Raw genomic sequence first — 16,859 nt, forward strand, 5'->3', positions numbered from 1 at the left:
ATCTCTTCCAAAATCCCGTGGTGGTCTGGGTTTTAGAGATATGCAGGCCTACAACCAAGCTCTCCTTGCAAAGCAGGCATGGCGGCTCATAACTACTCCCGATTCCTTATGTGCTCGTCTTCTAAAGGCAAAATATTACCCCAACGGTAACCTAGTGGACACGGTCTTCCCTGCTAACTCTTCGGCAATATGGAAAGGCATAGAACATGGACTTGCACTTGTCAAAAAAGGTATGTTATGGAGGGTGGGGAACGGTGAACATATTCGGGTTTGGAGAGACCCTTGGATTCCACAAGGGCCACCTTTCACGCCTATCCTTCCGAAAAGAACATGTCGGCTCGCAAAGGTTAAGGACTTCCTCGATATTCATGGGAATTGGAAGACTGAGCTGCTGCAACAATTCTTCTGTCAGGTAGATGTGGCATCCATCACAAAGATCCGTACTTCGATGCACCAATTGGATGATTTTATTGCTTGGCCATGGGACAAATCTGGAAATTTTACGGTCAAACCTGCTTACCACCTAGCTATGACCACATGTTGGAACCAGCTAAGTCCTGGCGCAACCTCCTCTACTCCTACGGGTGACCGCTCTATGTGGAAGCTAATTTGGAAAATCGCCGCTCCCCCAAAGTTGCGCCACTTCGCGTGGCAGGTGATCTCTGGTTCCCTTCCTTCCTCGGCAGAGATGCACAGGCGCCATATGACTACCCAGTCTACATGCCTCTTATGTGACCGCGATGTGGAATCATCATTTCATGCTCTCCTGGTTTGTCCGCAGGCGGCTACTCTGTGGGATGCAATGCAGACAGTGTGGCCTTTACCTCCTCGTACGGACATCAAATGCACTGGTAAGGAGTGGCTGTTTCACTTCCTACTGGAGGTTCCGGAGTCTATTCATAGCAGGATCATCATGGTCTTATGGAGGATATGGTACCTGCGGAATGAAGTTGTTCATGGCAAAACGGTACCCCCCCCCCCTTGATATCTCCTGTTCTTTCCTGGCTAGCTACTATAACTCCTACAAGAACATATCATTGAGTGTGGAGGATACGATGAAAGGAAAAACCCCAGTGATTGAACTACTCCCTCCAACACCCGCACCCATAAGAGTGGTGAAGAAGTGGCCGGCTCCGGATTCTAACATGGTGGGCTTATCTACTGATGGCTCCTTCAACCTCGAGGATGGTACCGCTGGTTCATGGATGATCCTTAGAGATTGCAAAGGAGATGTCATCTTTGCATCCTACCGGAAACTGTTCCAATGCAATGACGCGCTAGAGGCGGAGCTTCAAGCAATAAAAGAAGGGCTACAACTGGCTTTTATTCATGCCTCATCACCGGTGATGCTGCAATCTGATTCGGCTATGGCTCTAAAGATGATAGCTACTGGTGCTTATGATAGATCACTCTACGGTGTCCTAGTGGTAGAAATTAAGAGTTTACTTTTGAATAGGGAGATCACTTTCTGTAAGATTAGTCGTGAACAAAACAGAGTTGTACATTGCTTAGCAAACTTTGGTCGTAGCGGTGATAGCACGGCATGTTGGTTGGGTAGACCACCTCCATGTGTCACTATGTTGGTTGCTGAGGATTGTAAGTCCGTTGCAGTTTAATAAATCTCCCTATTTCCCCGCAAAAAAAAAGTATTCTAATAAAAGTGTGTTTAAGTTAAACTTACCGGCTCAGTACTATTTTGAACGGAAAAACAAAACGACGGGGGCGTATGTATTCATTACAAGTGTATTTAGCACGCAAAAGACAATCCAAACATACATGGCCTTAGATTTTTATTTTTGAACAGTTCCCTTAGGCTTCGTGCTGGGCTAGGAACAGAAGCGAGGACCTGGAAGGCGGCGCGCGCGAGGTGCTCGGGGAAATGCCCGCGCGAGTCCGGCGCTCTTTGGAGGCAGCAGGATCATGCTCATGACGCGCGGGTTACGGCGTGCCGCCGTGCCGCGCCTCGCGCGCCGCTACATGTGTGCCACGGCGGCTCGACGTACCACAACGTCGGGTTTGGTAGCGCCCGGCGCCGGAGCGAGGTTCCACGACTACGACGCCGCCGTCACGGCGTGCGTCGAGAGGCGGGCGCTCAAGCAAGGAAGGCAGGTGCACGCGCACATGGTCACGGCGAGGTACCGCCCGCCCGTGTACCTGGCCACGCGGCTGGTCATCATGTACGCGAGGTGCGGGGCGCTGGACGACGCGCGCAACGTGCTCGACGGGATGCCGGAACGGAATGTGGTGTCCTGGACGGCCATGATCTCTGGGTACTCGCAGACCGGCCAGCATGCCGAGGCCTTGGAGCTGTTCATCCGGATGCTTAGAGCTGGTAAATCATCTCGATCATCCCGTCTTCTGATGTCTTTGTTAACCAGTTGAATAATAATGACCATGTCCACAAGCACCTGCATAGGAATCTAGAGATGTCATTTGTTTTGGTGCATAATGGGCTAGACGAAATGAAACTCCGCCTACTTTTTGTAGCATGATTTCGGGTCTTCAACAGATTTTTTTTGTATAAGCATTATCCCTCGTTTGGTATTCAAACCTATGTTCAGCGAATTACCTGTGCTGGAGTTGGAATATTTCTTTTGATGTAACACATGGTTCAAGTACTGATATACGGGTGCCGTGCATACAATAGGAGCCGGTAGTTCCATGTTCATTATCGGTGTTATCATTTGTCCTGCATTTGAAGCCCTTTAACAGAACTTAATCGTTTTGCCACCGCAATTCTACCAACAACCTGTTATGTGCCTCTTGATTTCCACTTCATGATAACGTCCAGAAAGAATGCAAACCTAATCCTAATGTATCCATGCTCGGAGGGTGTACATGGTCATTATTATTCAACTGAATTGTGTACATGGTGCTCCACTTTGGGTGTTTGTTTCCATGCATGCTCAATTATGAATCAATTGGGGATATATATTGGCCTACCTGCAAAGAAGCAAACGGCATACGATTTATCAAATGTGTAATCCATTATACTTTTAACTGGCAGGATGCAAGCCTAATGAATTCACTTTTGCAACTGTTCTTACATCATGTTCTGGCCCTCAGAGCATACACCAGGTCAAGCAAGTCCATTCTCTCATTGCCAAAACAAATTTTGAGTCGCACATGTTTGTTGGGAGCTCCCTTCTTGACATGTACGCCAAGGCAGGGAATATCCAAGAAGCTCGGAGGGTGTTCGACATGCTTCCAGAAAGAGACACTGTTTCCTGTACCGCCATTATATCTGGCTATGCTCAGCTGGGCCTTGATGATGAAGCCTTGGACTTGTTCAGGCAGTTGTACAGTACAGGGATGCAATGCAATTATGTTACTTTTACGACCCTTCTCACTTCATTATCTGGGCTGGCCTCCCTGGATTATGGCAGGCAAGTTCATGGACTAATACTTCGTAAAGAGTTACCATTTTTCGTTGTTCTACAGAATTCTTTGATTGATATGTACTCCAAATGTGGCAAGTTGTTATACTCAAGGAGGGTATTTGATCACATGCCACAGAGATCAGCCATCAGTTGGAATGCAATGCTTATGGGATATGGTAGACATGGCATAGGGCATGAAGTCGTTCAGCTCTTTAGAAGTATGACTGAAGAAGTGAAGCCTGACAGTGTTACCCTGTTAGCTGTTTTATCTGGTTGTAGTCACGGTGGGCTGGTTGATGAGGGGCTTGACATTTTCGATCTTATAGTAAAAGAACAAAATGCAGTTCTCAGCATTGGGCATTATGGGTGTGTTATTGATCTTCTTGGACGCTCTGGACGACTACAGAAGGCTTTAGATTTGATACGAGATATGCCATTTGAGCCGACTCCAGCAATTTGGGGTTCATTGCTTGGTGCTTGCAGAGTTCATATTAACGTTAGTGTTGGTGAGGTTGTTGCTCAGAAGCTTCTGGACATGGAGCCAGGAAATGCTGGAAACTATGTGATACTTTCTAACATTTATGCTGCTGCTGGAATGTGGAAAGATGTTTTCAGAGTTAGGAACTTAATGCTGGAGAAGACGGTAACCAAGGAACCAGGGCAGAGCTGGATAATTCTTGACAAGGTTATCCACACCTTTCGCTCAAGTGATCGTTTCCATCCCAGGAAGAAAGATATAGATGCTAAGATAAAGGAGATATATGTTGATATTAAAGCAGCTGGGTTTGTTCCGGACCTGAGTTGTGTTCTGCACGATGTTGACGATGAGCAGAAAGAACGCATGCTTCTTGGTCACAGTGAGAAGCTGGCAGTAACTTTTGGACTGATGAACACCCCTCCAGGCTTGACTATCCGGGTTATGAAGAATCTTCGCATCTGTGTTGACTGCCATAATTTTGCGAAGTTTGTTTCAAAAGTTTACCGAAGGGAGATATCTCTCAGGGATAAAAATCGGTTTCATCTACTTACAGATGGAGCTTGCACTTGTGGAGACTACTGGTGAAAGAAACATTGATGTGTTATCCATGTAGCTTTGCTGATCAGCAAAGCTATTTTTGTCCAGATAATACTGCTTACAGGATAAGCAATGTAATGCTGAATACGAGAGCAGTGAATGAGGAATGCTATGTTCATTCCGAGTTCAGTTATCAGACAGATCACCAAAGATTTGCTAGAAAGAGATACAGTTGGTTCTTCTTAGCACTCTATACTTGTAAGCTTGTGGCTGCTAACAGATGTTTTTTCTTCAATTCACTTTACCTTATTCATACGTTAACATGAAATACTATACTTCAAAATTGTAGTATAACTTCCTGTAGGATGCGTACCTGAAAAAGATATCTTCTGTGCTCACTGTAGACTTGACAGTGCCTATTTTGTTGACAAATGAAATAATAAGTGAGCCATTTAAGCTATGTTTCACAAACAGTCGGTATTAGAAAATCGAATCAAATTGCCTTCACGGACATAGTATAGTGTATAGCATAGACAGGGAAGTGAAAGCGCTGCTTTAATTACAGGATGCTCTGTTGACTGCTGTTCACTATGATGGAGATTTTTTATGTTACCATTTTGATTGCAGGAAGGTTGCACTCTCTCTCTCTCTCTCTGTGTCTCAATTATCATTGGTCGTTGCAGCAAGGGCAATTCAGAGGTTTAGGTTGTATCATGGGTTCATATGGCAGGTCCCACAAAAAAGATGTACTAAGGTTAGTAGCTGCTACAACTGAAGCTATTGTTCATGCAACCGCAAGGTTTCTATTGTTTGTCTTGGAATGAAATAATAATGCCAGGGTCCTCCAAATTATCTGGCTGACAGTGTCTTTTGTGGAAACTTGTTTGCTTGTAGCTATAATTGATTCCTATTGTTCTTCTGATCATGGAACTACAATGTTGACAAGACCATGGTTGGCACTAGCTATTGTGGAAGCTTTTGTGCATTTACCTATAAAAAATATCATTATTGGTTAGCTATTGTGGAACCTTTTGTGCGTGTAGCTTCAACTGCTGCATTACCTTATCTCAGTCTCTTATCTTGAAATTAAGAAAAATCCTGAGGTTTTGAAAAAAAAAGGTTCCCATATTGAGGACCCAATGCAGTAGCAGGGAATGATTCTTGGTGTTTGTTCATGAACTAGGAAGAAGCCAAATTTTGAGAAAGGCTACCATGGCTCACTAATGAGGCCAATCACCTGTTGCGTGTTTAAGGTAATCATTTGCATTATTACAAACATCTCCCGAAGTGGTCCATTTCACAATAAGGAAAATAAACAAATTTGTTGTTAACCTATTTAGCTGGACTCCGGTGGAACATGAAGACAGTACATTTACATGCACAAACCATTGGAGAACTCCAGCTGGTACTGTGATCCAGCTATTCATTATGTTTCTAGATGGTTTGTGTGCAGACATAATTTCAGGCTATCTTCAGTTGCTGCTCAATGTAGATTCGACAGTGAAATATTTAGTTGAAAAATGAGATAAAAAGTTAGCCATTTAAGATATGTTTCACAAACAGTCGGTATTAGAAAAGTGAATCAAATTGCCTTCATGGACATAGAACAGGGTATAGCATAAACAGGGCAGTGAAAGCTGTCTGTGACCAAGATATAAATCTCACTGCTAAAACATGGCTTCCCTCCAGAGTTTCCACACCTTTTGTGCGAACAAAATATGGTCTGTTGACTGTTGTTCACTATGATGGAGATTATTTATGTTACCATTTTAATAACAGGAAGCTTGCACACTCTCTCTCAATTATCATTGGTTGTCGAGCCAAGGGCAATTCAGAGTTTTAGGTTGTATCACGGGCTCATATGGCAGGTCCCACAAAAAAGACGTATCAAGGTTAGTAGCTGCTACAACTGAAGCTATTATTCATGCAACTGCACGGTTTCTATTGTTTGTCTTGTAATGAAAATAATAGTGCCAAGGTCCTTCAAATTATCTGAGCTGAAAGTGTCTATTGTAGAAACTTGTTTGCTTGTAGCTATAATTTATTCCTATTGTTTGTCTGATCGTGAAACTACAATGCTGACAAGACCATAGTTGGCATTAACCATTGTGGAAGTTTTTGTGCATGTAGCTATAAAAATATCATGATTGATTAGCTATTGTGGAAGCTTTTGTGCATGTAGCTACAACTGCTTCCTTACCTTATCTCAGTCTCTTGTCTTGAAATTAAGAAAAATCCCGAGGTTTTGAAAAAAGGTTCCCATATCGAAGATCTAATACAGTAGCAGGGGCTGATTCTTGGTGTTTGTTCTTGAACTAGCAAGAAGCCAAAATTTGAGAATGGCGCCATGTATGGCATTCAGCGATCGTGGTACCTGTCGCACATGTACTGCGGGCAGGGTCGGAAGCCCTGTTCAACGCCGTGCCCGGGCTGGACGGGCTGCCCGGCTCGGTGTCCCTGGAGCTGGGCACCAGGCCAGGGTGCTTTGTGACGGCCCCCCAGCGGCGCAAGGGGCTACAGCGCCGGCGACAAGGCCCAGGTCGGCTGCCTGACCAGCTGCGGCAGCCGCAACACGGCGTTCCGGAAGGCGGTGAGCTTCACGCAGGCGGCGCCACTGCGGCGGTACCACCCGCTGAGCTTCATGGCGAAGGGCACGGAGAGGAGCTTCGTGCTGGAGCCGCTGCGGAGCCTCCAGGACGAGTTCTACACCGTCTACTTCAACCTGTTCACCGCCGCCGCCGACAGCTGAAACGCGGCGCTGAACAACTGCCGATCCTCCATGTGACTATGTGAGACTGGGAGGGCAGACAGACCAAAGCTTCAGAGAGTGGCGGCAGTCTGGCTCTGGCAGTGACAGAGACACATGCGCTACGGCTACACAATTACTACCGGTACCGTTGGAGTAGTATCTCCCATCACCAAAACATGAAAACAATAGTAATGCTGTTGTGTTGCATGTTCCTTGAGTGAAAACAGTGCTCTTGCATCTTGATGTGCGATAGAGAGAGAGAGAGAGAGGGAGCCCGATGTGGTTGAGATTTCTAGAGGTTGGTTAAGATCTCGATCAATGCGCCTCACTTGCATACATTCATGTGTGTGTGTGACATAAATGTCGTCCAGTTAGGTACATATATATCATATATGGTAGCATTATTGTTCATGTGGACGTGTGGTACAATACAATCCTCGATATATAGGCACATAGTAGTATAGCGTACCGTGATGCACACAGTGTGTTGTGGTCACGAGACGAGAGCTTTTGGCCGCCCAAGCAAGAATCTTCAACCCCCAACCACAGATAAAGAAGAGAAGGAAGTAAAAACGCCGGCCATCACATTCAAAATCGTTTTCTACCGCGGGCTGAGCTAGCTTGCCTTGTACTGGTGCGCCGCTACTTACATCACGGGAATGCAACGTGACAAAGGGGACGCAATGTGACAAGGCGCCGTGTGTGCATCACGTGATGGATCGCCGAGTAAACGATAAGCCAGCCAGCCAGCCGAGGCCTCGTATACTCCTCCTCCTCCTGCAGTGTTTGACTGTGCGTCGTCCGTCCGCTCGTTACTTCCTTCGTTTGTTTCGTATATCGTATAATAAAGCAGCACAATAAATTTCTTCTTGTCTCGAGACTTAAACGCTGTCCTTTTCCTGTGGACTGTGGTCACGCTCGCACGGGCGCCGGCGATAAAAGCTTCCGAGGTTTCCGCCCACAGCCACACCGCCGCTCCATCCGATCCGTTTGCGTGTTTTGGGAGTGGTTGCGGAGTGGAGTGGAGTGGTGGTCGCTGAGCCAGGGGGGGTGCCTTATCTTGGCAATGGCCCCGGCGCCGCCGTTGGTGATGGCGACGGCGACGGCATTGGTGCTGTTGTTGTCGTCCGTGGCGGTGATGGCGAAGGAGTGCACGAACGTGCCGACGCAGCTGTCGTCGCACACGGTGCGGGCGCGGCTGCAGAACACGCCGGGGGCGGAGGAGTGGCGGTGGCGGGAGCTGTTCCACGACCACCTCAACCCCACCGACGAGTCCGCGTGGATGGACCTCCTCCCCCTGAGCGCCGGCAGCAGCGCCGCCGAGGAGTTCGACTGGGCGATGCTGTACCGGACGCTCAAGGGCGGCGTCGGCTCGTCGGAGCCGGGCGCCGGAGCGTCGTCGTCGTCGTCGTTCCTGGAGGAGGCGTCGCTGCACGACGTGCGGCTGGACGCCGGCGACGAGGTGTACGGGCGCGCGCAGCAGACCAACCTCGAGTACCTGCTGCTCCTGGACGTGGACCGGCTGGTGTGGAGCTTCCGGAGGCAGGCCGGGCTGCCGGCGCCCGGGGCGCCCTACGGCGGCTGGGAGGGCGCCGACGTCGAGCTCCGGGGCCACTTCGTCGGTACGTTACGCGCATCACATAACTAACCCAACCGTAGCCAGTGCATTATCCTATCAAATTCTAGTGTATGCGGTTCACGCTCGCCATTCGTGGAGGTCGTGGGAAAATTAACCCGTTCTTTGTAGAATTCCCATGAGACTCCTGCGCTGGCTCTCGTAAAGCAGATGTTCCCTAACTACCGTGCATGATTGTTTGGGTTGGATTGGATGGAGGACGAGGCTGTTGATGGTTCCGGCCTGTATATCATCAGATGGGCCGTGGGGTTCAGGGTTGGATAGAGTTTTGGCCCACGAAGAGAAGAGATCGGCTGGCTTTTCTACTAACCACAATTCTTCGATGGCAACATTTGCGGAGTGTCTTTGTTTGCTTATCAATTTATTAGGCTTTTTTATTTGTTTGGATGGTTCTGGAATCTATTAATGTTGGAGCCAACTTGCTTAATGTAGCTTTTTTTTTACATTAGTCGAAGTCAGACACGATTCTTTTATAATTAACTGAAACCATAGACGTCTTTTAGCTGAAAACACAGTAGTTTTTTTTCGGGTAAATAGTACATGATTGTAGCTAGACTAACATTTTCACTTGGTGATTGTAGAGGAAAAATAATTCTTTCACGGGGTGAAATTGGGTTCAAACAAGGCATATCATGGTTGTATACTTCCTCCGTTCAAATTATTAATTTTTAAAATGTCAATTAAGAACATAAAGAATATAGCATAAAAATAAAAATCAGCCCAGGATTTTCTAAAACTAAATTGGCCAAGGATTTTTTAAAAGTTTAAAAAAAAATCCACGAAAGTAGTACAATAAATAATAATCGAGCCAAATGGAGCGGCAATTCACGTCGCATACACTGCAATGCAGGGCACTACCTGAGCGCGGCGGCCAAGATGTGGGCGAGCACGCACAACGGCACGCTCGCCGGCAAGATGTCCGCCGTGGTGGACGCCCTCCACGCGTGCCAGCAGGCGCCGGCCAACGGTGGCGCCGGCTACCTCTCCGCCTTCCCCGCCGAGTTCTTCGACCGCTTCGAGGCCATCAAGCCCGTCTGGGCTCCATACTACACCATCCACAAGGTACACCCTCTCATCTGCCATCTCTCTTCCAAAACTGTAGTGGGTGAGCTCTGAGACTGAAGACTGAACGTTTCTTCCTGGCGACCGGGGGGCAGATCATGCAGGGCCTTCTGGACCAATACACGGTGGCCGGCAACGGCAAGGCGCTGGCCATGGTGGTCGCCATGGCAGGCTACTTCGGCGAGCGCGTGAGGAGCGTGATACATCGGCACAGCATCGAGCGGCACTGGACGTCCCTCAACGAGGAGACCGGTGGCATGAACGACGTGCTCTACCAGCTCTACGCCATCACGGTTCCTGCCACCATCACCATCTCTTGTGCTACGTGTGTTCATGGCTTCATGCTGCCTCTGACTCTGATGCTGACACGTTCTGTTCCGTTTGCCAGAATGATCAGCGGCACCTGGTGCTCGCCCATCTCTTCGACAAGCCGTGCTTCCTGGGATTGCTTGCAGTTCAGGTCTGATCAGCTTCCTTTTGCCCTGGGTGGCTTTCTGATTATCTGATGCTTGCTCTGCATTTTGTTCATGGTTTACTAAACACACTCGACTCGAAGCAATAGCATGAGCTACATGTTCTGAATGGTGTGCCTTCTTCCCGTTTCCTATCCAGGCTGACAGTCTTTCGGATTTCCACGCCAACACGCATATTCCGATCGTCGTCGGCGGGCAAATGAGATACGAGGTTACCGGTGATCCTCTCTACAAGGTAAAAGTTGCTCCAAGTCTACATTTTCTGGAGTTTTAAGTGTGAATTTGTTTCAGCATGAGTTGATCCGGGTGACAGTGAGACTGACAGTAACATTCGTGAAACAGGAAATTGCAACATTCTTCATGAACGTAGTGAACTCTTCCCACAGCTACGCAACCGGTGGCACGTCCGTCAGTGAATTCTGGTAACGGATTTCTAGAATGATGGCAGAAGTTTACAACGTGCCTTCTGTCAGGAGTTCCATTTTTGAAATGCTTTTGCCAGGTTCGATCCGAAGCGTTTGGCCGAGACTCTGACCACCGAGAACGAGGAATCCTGCACTACATACAACATGCTAAAGGTGATCTACACCATCATCATCTTCTGATCACCAAAATAACTCACCATCCCAAGAATCTCTGTGCTAAAGAAATTCTGCAGGTATGTCGCCACCTCTTCAGATGGACGAAAGAGATCGCGTACGCGGACTACTACGAGCGCGCGCTGATAAACGGCGTCCTGAGCATCCAGAGAGGGAGGGACCCCGGCGTCATGATCTACATGCTGCCCCAGGGCCCAGGAAGATCGAAGGCACTGAGCTACCATGGCTGGGGAACGCAGTATGATTCGTTCTGGTGCTGCTATGGGACTGGTAAGTGGCAGGCAGATCTCTAGGTTTCAGAACTGGCAACGGAGATGACACTGAATTGTTGTCTGGCCTGTTATCTGCAGGGATAGAGTCATTTTCCAAGCTTGGGGACTCGATCTACTTTGAAGAGAAAGGCGGCAAACCGGCGCTATATCTCGTTCAGTACATACCGAGCACGTTCAACTGGAGATCTGTGGGTCTTACCGTCACTCAGACACTTAAGCCCCTCAGCTCATCTGACCAGAATCTTCAGGTTTCGCTCTCCATATCTGCAAAGGTAAAGCAAAAAGACTTTTTCCATGATGATTCGCTGGAAAGGATAAGGGTTTAGTCAATTTGCTTTATGCCGTGCAGACGAACGGCCAGTACGCGACGGTGAATGTGAGAATTCCGTCGTGGGCATCTTCGAATGGCGCGAAAGCAACGTTGAATGGCAAAGATCTGACAATGGCATCTCCAGGTATGTTTTTCACAGGCCAGAAAGGTTTGGCAAATGTTGGATGAAACAGTGGCTTGATTGTTCTAGCTCGATCTTTGATTTATCAGGAACTTTTCTCTCGGTCACGAAGCAGTGGGGTGGTGGTGATCACCTGGCACTCCAGCTGCCTATTAGACTGAGGACAGAAGCTATAAAAGGTCTGAAGTCTTTCACTTTTTTTTTCTTAACTGTATATCAATGTATTTCTAGAGTGAACTTATCAAACTCACTATTACAAACTCCAGATGATCGGCCGGAGTATGCATCTCTCCAAGCAGTCCTCTTCGGGCCCTTCCTCCTCGCCGGCCTCACCACCGGAGACTGGGACGCCAAGACCGGCGGCGGCGCCATCTCGGAATGGATCACCGCTATCCCGGCAACGTACAACTCCCAGCTGGTGACGCTGACGCAGGAATCCGGCAACAGCACCTTGGTCCTGTCCCTCCTGTCGACCGCGAAAGCCACCTCCCTGACGATGCAGCCGCGGCCCGAGGGCGGCGGGACCGACGCCGCCGTGCACGCCACGTTCCGTCTGGTCACCCAGGGGCAGGGCACCCCGCCGATGGGCGAGCGGCGCCACGCCACCAACGCCACGGCGGCGCTCGCCTCGGCGGTGATCGAGCCGTTCGACATGCCGGGAATGGCGGTCACCAACAGCCTGACGCTGTCGGCGGAGAAGGGCCCGAGCTCTCTGTTCAACGTCGTCCCCGGGCTTGACGGGCAGCCCGGGTCGGTGTCCCTCGAGCTCGGGGCCAGGCCGGGGTGCTTCCTTGTCACCGCCGGCGCGAAGGCGAATGTTCAGGTCGGCTGCGGCGGCGGCGGCACGGGGTTTTCCCGGCAGGCGGCGAGCTTCGCGCGGGCTGAGCCGCTGCGGCGGTACCATCCGATCAGCTTCGCCGCAAAGGGGGCGCGGAGGAGCTTCCTCCTGGAGCCATTGTTCACGCTGAGGGACGAGTTCTACACCGTCTACTTCAACCTCGGCACCTGACAGATGAACTAGTCCAGTCCGGTGTGTCTACCGAATAATACAGTAGAAGGAAACTGAAAAATTCAGTTGTTCCATTCTTTTGTCTGAACGGATAAGAATCTTCTGATTCTGGGAATGAAGTTTTGGCAGGCGCAAAAAATATCAAAAAGATGGTGTCAAATGCATCATATTCATGTCACGACGTAGAATACGTTATCTCAGGGAAGCTTCACCAGAATTCCAGAAACCCTGGTACACGCTGGTGACAGCGATGAGCCCGCCGAAACATTCAATGGCAGATCCAAGAGCAAAAGCAAGAGGGAGGGAGACCATGCCGCCAACGTAGAACGAAAAACAATGCGCATAGAGCAGTAGAATCTGGGCAAGAAATTGTGCGCATAGAGCAGTAGAATCTGGGCAAGAAATTGTGCGTAGAAAAGAAATTGTGCGTAGAAAGCAGAGCATGGTGAGCATGATCGTAGAAGACAAACGGGCAAAGACGACGCAGCGGACGACTGCAGGTAGAAACCCACCCCAGCGGCCAAACGCAGACCGCCACCACCGCATTTCGTCCTGGTCATACAAGACGAGCATGACATGCCAGAATTCTATTCTCTCGATATCAGACACCATCTCACAACCAGCCTCCGAGCAGAATTCCACCAACATCTCACCTGACACAGAACTACTATCTTCTGGTGGATATCAGGAAGATCAGCAACCATTGACAAGGGCGAATGACCATGGGGTACCATAATAACAGACGACGACGCTTACTCGATACCATTACTTACCGGTTGCGACTGTAAGACAGACAGACAAACAGACGGACACCAGGAGGAAACAGCAGTACATTACAGAGTGCTAGCCAAAATGCGAAAGCCACAATACCATTACCGTTCCGCCGCGCAGAGAGACGACCATAAATAAAGCTTACACAACATAGCCAACAAGGAGACCGTTCGGACCTGGGGCTGCCGCCGAGGCGCGTGTGCCGTGCATCACGATTGCCCAACAACTAAGATTGCAGAAGCCAGCATGATGAAAGGATAATGCAGCAAAGACGCACGATGACGAGGTAGCGCAGATTGATTTTGGGACCTTCTGTTTTGCCGACCCTTTCCTAGATCTTGTCGAGCTTCTCCGCCTTCACCACCGGGTTGGCCTTGGCGATGGCGTCCATGGCCGCAGCGCGGTAGTCGAACTTGCACTCGTGCTTGTCCGAGTAGCGGTGCGTCGCGCAGTAGAGGTTCCCGCACCGGCAGTTGAATCCGGTGAGCCCGACCCTCTTTCTGCAGGTGCTGCACCGGCTTGGGCCTTTGGGGTTCTCCATGGCCGCCTCGCTGGGACCAGCGATGTCAGCAGGCTGTGCGGTGATCAGCGTCTTCGCTTGAACGTGAGCAACTGCGACCGCTGTGCTGCCAGCAGCAAGGTGCTCTTTCACCGCATCGCCACCGTTGACGATGCTGTCAAAAGAGGAGGCGGCCAGCTTGGCCTGCTCCTGCTTCATTGCCATCTCCTTGTGGCACTTGGAGCACATGTTCATGGTCGCCGCGCTGCCAAAGAAGCCGCAGTTATTGACGCAAAGGATCGGACCCTCCCGTGACTGGCAGCCCGTCTCCTTGTGCTCCATGGCTTTGGTTAATTAACTACAAACCAGACACAACACGGTCAACACAACAAAACCCACAAGGGCTATGATAAACAGCAAGGCACAAACTGTAAGTATTTTCGAACAATCACTGCGGCTTTAACAATTTAGAGATGAACATGGCATAATCTTCAAACATACAGTATGTTTTAGCCTACTGAATCCAACTCTGGTAAAGCAAGGTGCTCTACGAAGCATCTTACAAAAGGATAGTGGTGGCTGCTTGGTCAAACACAGAGCTGAAGGCACCAGCACTAAACGATGCAACCTGCCTGGCTTATAATTAGCCAACAGCGGCCTAATCACCTACCGGCATCGGAGCAGAGCAGGGGAAATTTAATTCTAAAGAAAGGCCCCGACTTTACGCCGCTTTACGCAACAGCGGCAACAAATCCGTAAAGTAGCAAACCGTATCCGCGCACTAACTTTTGCGAAAGCGGCCGCATCAACAACCGGCCGCGGCAACAAACACACCGGACGGATACGTGTAAAGGAGGCCGGCCGCCTTTACTGCATCGGAGCGCCGAATTTGGCCGTGGCTCGTCGCGGTTCTGCCGAATTGAACGTCGAGCCAACAAATCGGTACCCGGCCGGTGGCTTCTGGTGCGGCCGGAGGAATCGACGGCCAGAGGAAAATCAGGGATTTTTGACCAAGAGGAATAAATAAAAGCACAGAGGCTATGGCAGAACTTCCTAGGGAAGACAGATGATTATCACCGGGAACGGAGGGTCGGCGAGCCACGAACCTGATAGGAGGAAGCCCTCGTCGCGATTCCTCTCCGGCGATCCCTGCACACGGACCCAACAACAAGAAATCATCAGCGACGGAAAAGCTCCGGCGGAAAAGAACGAGCCCGGATCGGCGGAGCCGGAGCCCTAAATCTGGAGGCGGATCCGGGGGGAGAGGTCGACCCGCGGTGGAATCCGGGGGGAGGGGAGGGGAGGGGGTACTAACCCTAGGAGGGGGAGGACGAGGAGGCGAGGGGAGAGGAATCGCGAGGAATTCGGTGGGCTTCGAAATGGGGGCGAAACGTGGGGAGGTGGGCGGAGGGATAAAAGGGAGGAGAGGGGGGCAGCGGGGGAATGACGGGGGTGCCCCTCCAGGGGCCCCGCGCCGATATTTTTTTTCTCTCATTCTGCGGCGGTCCCCGCCGTTGGATTGGATTGGCTTGCCGCCTGGAGCTTTTCCGATCGTACTTGCTTTCTGAGATTTTTTTTTCTTCTTCTTCTTTGGAGCGGCACCCCTGGTTCCTGCATTGTTTCCATCGAGCGTGTAGGATCCCCTTTTTTCTCTAGTTTGCCGATGACTTGTCGCTCGGTTAACAAGGAAAGGGCGATGCGTAAGAGCGTCTCTAGCAACTCCTCTAAAAGGATGCATCCGACGAAATAATCATCAGTTTGTAAAACAATGATGTATTTTTCACTCTGAATAGATCGCGCAAAAGGGAGGAGAGAGGGAATTCTGTAATTTTATTTTATTTTTGCGGGTGAAACTTTGTATTACTCAAGTGGATAAACCACAGTCTGCCTTACAAAGTTCAATAGTTTCTCATAAATCAGAGTTGAGCCAAACTACTGTTCTACACCTTATTCTAGCATACTTTGTTAAAAATCACTAGCATTATTTTGACTACGATGGACATAACAAAAGGTAGTTTTACGAAGGTTCTTCAGAAGCTTTATTTCTGTCACCAACGTGGAGAGGATTGATCTGTTAATTGAGTCGCTCATGATCATGTTCAAAGCCTCCCGTGAGTCCATCTCTACCTGAATAGGTAGGTTTGTCCTCTGAATAGCCACCGAAAGACCCTCCATACATGCACTTAATTCAGCTTTCAAAGCATTTCTGCAGGAAAAGAGCTCCCTGCACGATGTGTAAATGATCTGCCCCGTACTGTCACAAAAAACCATACCTGCACCTGCTCGCCCATGGTTGTCAAAGAGACATCAATGTTGAGCTTAGCCCAACCCTTTGTAGGCAAAACCCACATAATGTTTGGAGTGGGAGGTAGAACCAATCGTGATCTAGTAACTGATCATAAGCAACCATTTGCTTTTCCTTCCGCAGTTCCTCCTACGAATAATTTAGTGATAGCAGTGAATCCAAGTATCCCATCAGGAAACGTTTAGATGCCTCCATCGGAGGGGGGTCTTTGTAGTGAGTAACCTCATTCCGATTTTGCCACACCCTCCATAAAGTCATTAGCAGCATGCCTCTCTCTACCACAGAAAGAGGGTGAAGTGTATCCAGCAACCATTCAGTGCCTGAATTCTTCAGATCCGCACGTTTAGGCAAACGCCAAACTGAATCCATACAATCCCAAAGTTGCACTGCTAGCGGGCACTTGCAGAGAGCATGGAAGGTATCTTCCTCTTCCCTCTCACATATTGGGCATAATCCAGTCGTTTCTAGAGTGCGTTTGAATTTGTTCTGCCAAGTTGGAAGTGAATTCACCGCAACGCACCATGCAAAGTTTTTTACCGTAGGAGGAACAAAACTTCCCCAAATAAGCTTCCAGCACCCGTCGCGACCATCTGGAGCAGCACTTAACGATTCCGTCGTTGTTCTATATGTTTCCTCA

General features: G+C 49.3%; 3 protein-coding genes across 5 annotated transcripts; 2 read left to right on the top strand and 1 right to left on the bottom strand.

The window, feature by feature from the left end:
- Positions 1-1,676: 1,676 nt before the first annotated feature.
- Positions 1,677-7,561, top strand: LOC123410666 (putative pentatricopeptide repeat-containing protein At3g13770, mitochondrial). Of its 2 annotated transcripts, XR_006613067.1 has the most exons (6): positions 1,677-2,332; positions 3,008-4,653; positions 5,023-5,648; positions 5,736-5,800; positions 6,175-6,287; positions 6,715-7,561. XR_006613067.1 is itself a non-coding variant. In XM_045103608.1 (2 exons), the coding sequence occupies exons 1-2, from the start codon at positions 1,921-1,923 to the stop codon at positions 4,441-4,443; spliced, it is 1,848 nt and encodes a 615-aa protein (XP_044959543.1). In that variant the 5' UTR covers positions 1,677-1,920; the 3' UTR covers positions 4,444-4,855. The 2 variants fall into 2 exon arrangements, 1 of the variants encoding a protein (XP_044959543.1); XM_045103608.1 differs by lacking the exons at positions 5,023-5,648; positions 5,736-5,800; positions 6,175-6,287; positions 6,715-7,561 and having other exon boundaries at positions 3,008-4,855.
- Positions 7,562-7,682: 121 nt separating this feature from the next.
- LOC123410664 lies at positions 7,683-12,795 on the top strand. The gene is made up of 12 exons (XM_045103607.1): positions 7,683-8,766; positions 9,631-9,842; positions 9,938-10,135; positions 10,231-10,302; positions 10,455-10,550; positions 10,658-10,737; positions 10,818-10,893; positions 10,974-11,184; positions 11,265-11,458; positions 11,536-11,641; positions 11,728-11,817; positions 11,905-12,795. The coding sequence occupies exons 1-12, from the start codon at positions 8,211-8,213 to the stop codon at positions 12,645-12,647; spliced, it is 2,634 nt and encodes an 877-aa protein (XP_044959542.1). The 5' UTR covers positions 7,683-8,210; the 3' UTR covers positions 12,648-12,795.
- A 580-nt stretch (positions 12,796-13,375) lies between these two features.
- Positions 13,376-15,309, bottom strand: LOC123410667 (zinc finger A20 and AN1 domain-containing stress-associated protein 8). Of its 2 annotated transcripts, none has more exons than XM_045103610.1 (3): positions 15,233-15,309; positions 14,995-15,066; positions 13,376-14,275 (listed from the first exon to the last, which is right to left on the bottom strand). In XM_045103610.1, the coding sequence occupies exon 3, from the start codon at positions 14,257-14,259 to the stop codon at positions 13,750-13,752; it is 510 nt and encodes a 169-aa protein (XP_044959545.1). In that variant the 5' UTR covers positions 14,260-14,275; positions 14,995-15,066; positions 15,233-15,309; the 3' UTR covers positions 13,376-13,749. The 2 variants fall into 2 exon arrangements, with proteins under 2 accessions (XP_044959545.1, XP_044959544.1); XM_045103609.1 differs by having other exon boundaries at positions 15,024-15,066; positions 15,233-15,306.
- Positions 15,310-16,859: the final 1,550 nt, after the last annotated feature.

The sequence above is a fragment of the Hordeum vulgare genome, chromosome 7H (genome assembly GCF_904849725.1).
Source record: "Hordeum vulgare subsp. vulgare chromosome 7H, MorexV3_pseudomolecules_assembly, whole genome shotgun sequence".
Classification (NCBI taxonomy): domain Eukaryota; kingdom Viridiplantae; phylum Streptophyta; class Magnoliopsida; order Poales; family Poaceae; genus Hordeum; species Hordeum vulgare.

What these genes read in the sequence shown, in the direction of transcription:
- LOC123410666 (XM_045103608.1), top strand. Translation starts at nt 1,921, where the DNA reads ATGCTCATGACGCGCGGGTTACGGCGTGCCGCCGTGCCGCGCCTCGCG. An exon ending in CATCCGGATGCTTAGAGCTG is followed by an intron (nt 2,333 to 3,007) that starts GTAAATCATCTC and finishes TTTAACTGGCAG; the next exon opens with GATGCAAGCCTAATGAATTC.
- LOC123410664 (XM_045103607.1), top strand. Translation starts at nt 8,211, where the DNA reads ATGGCCCCGGCGCCGCCGTTGGTGATGGCGACGGCGACGGCATTGGTG. An exon ending in GCTCCGGGGCCACTTCGTCG is followed by an intron (nt 8,767 to 9,630) that starts GTACGTTACGCG and finishes ACTGCAATGCAG; the next exon opens with GGCACTACCTGAGCGCGGCG. An exon ending in GAGGACAGAAGCTATAAAAG is followed by an intron (nt 11,818 to 11,904) that starts GTCTGAAGTCTT and finishes TACAAACTCCAG; the next exon opens with ATGATCGGCCGGAGTATGCA.
- LOC123410667 (XM_045103610.1), bottom strand. Translation starts at nt 14,259, where the DNA reads ATGGAGCACAAGGAGACGGGCTGCCAGTCACGGGAGGGTCCGATCCTT.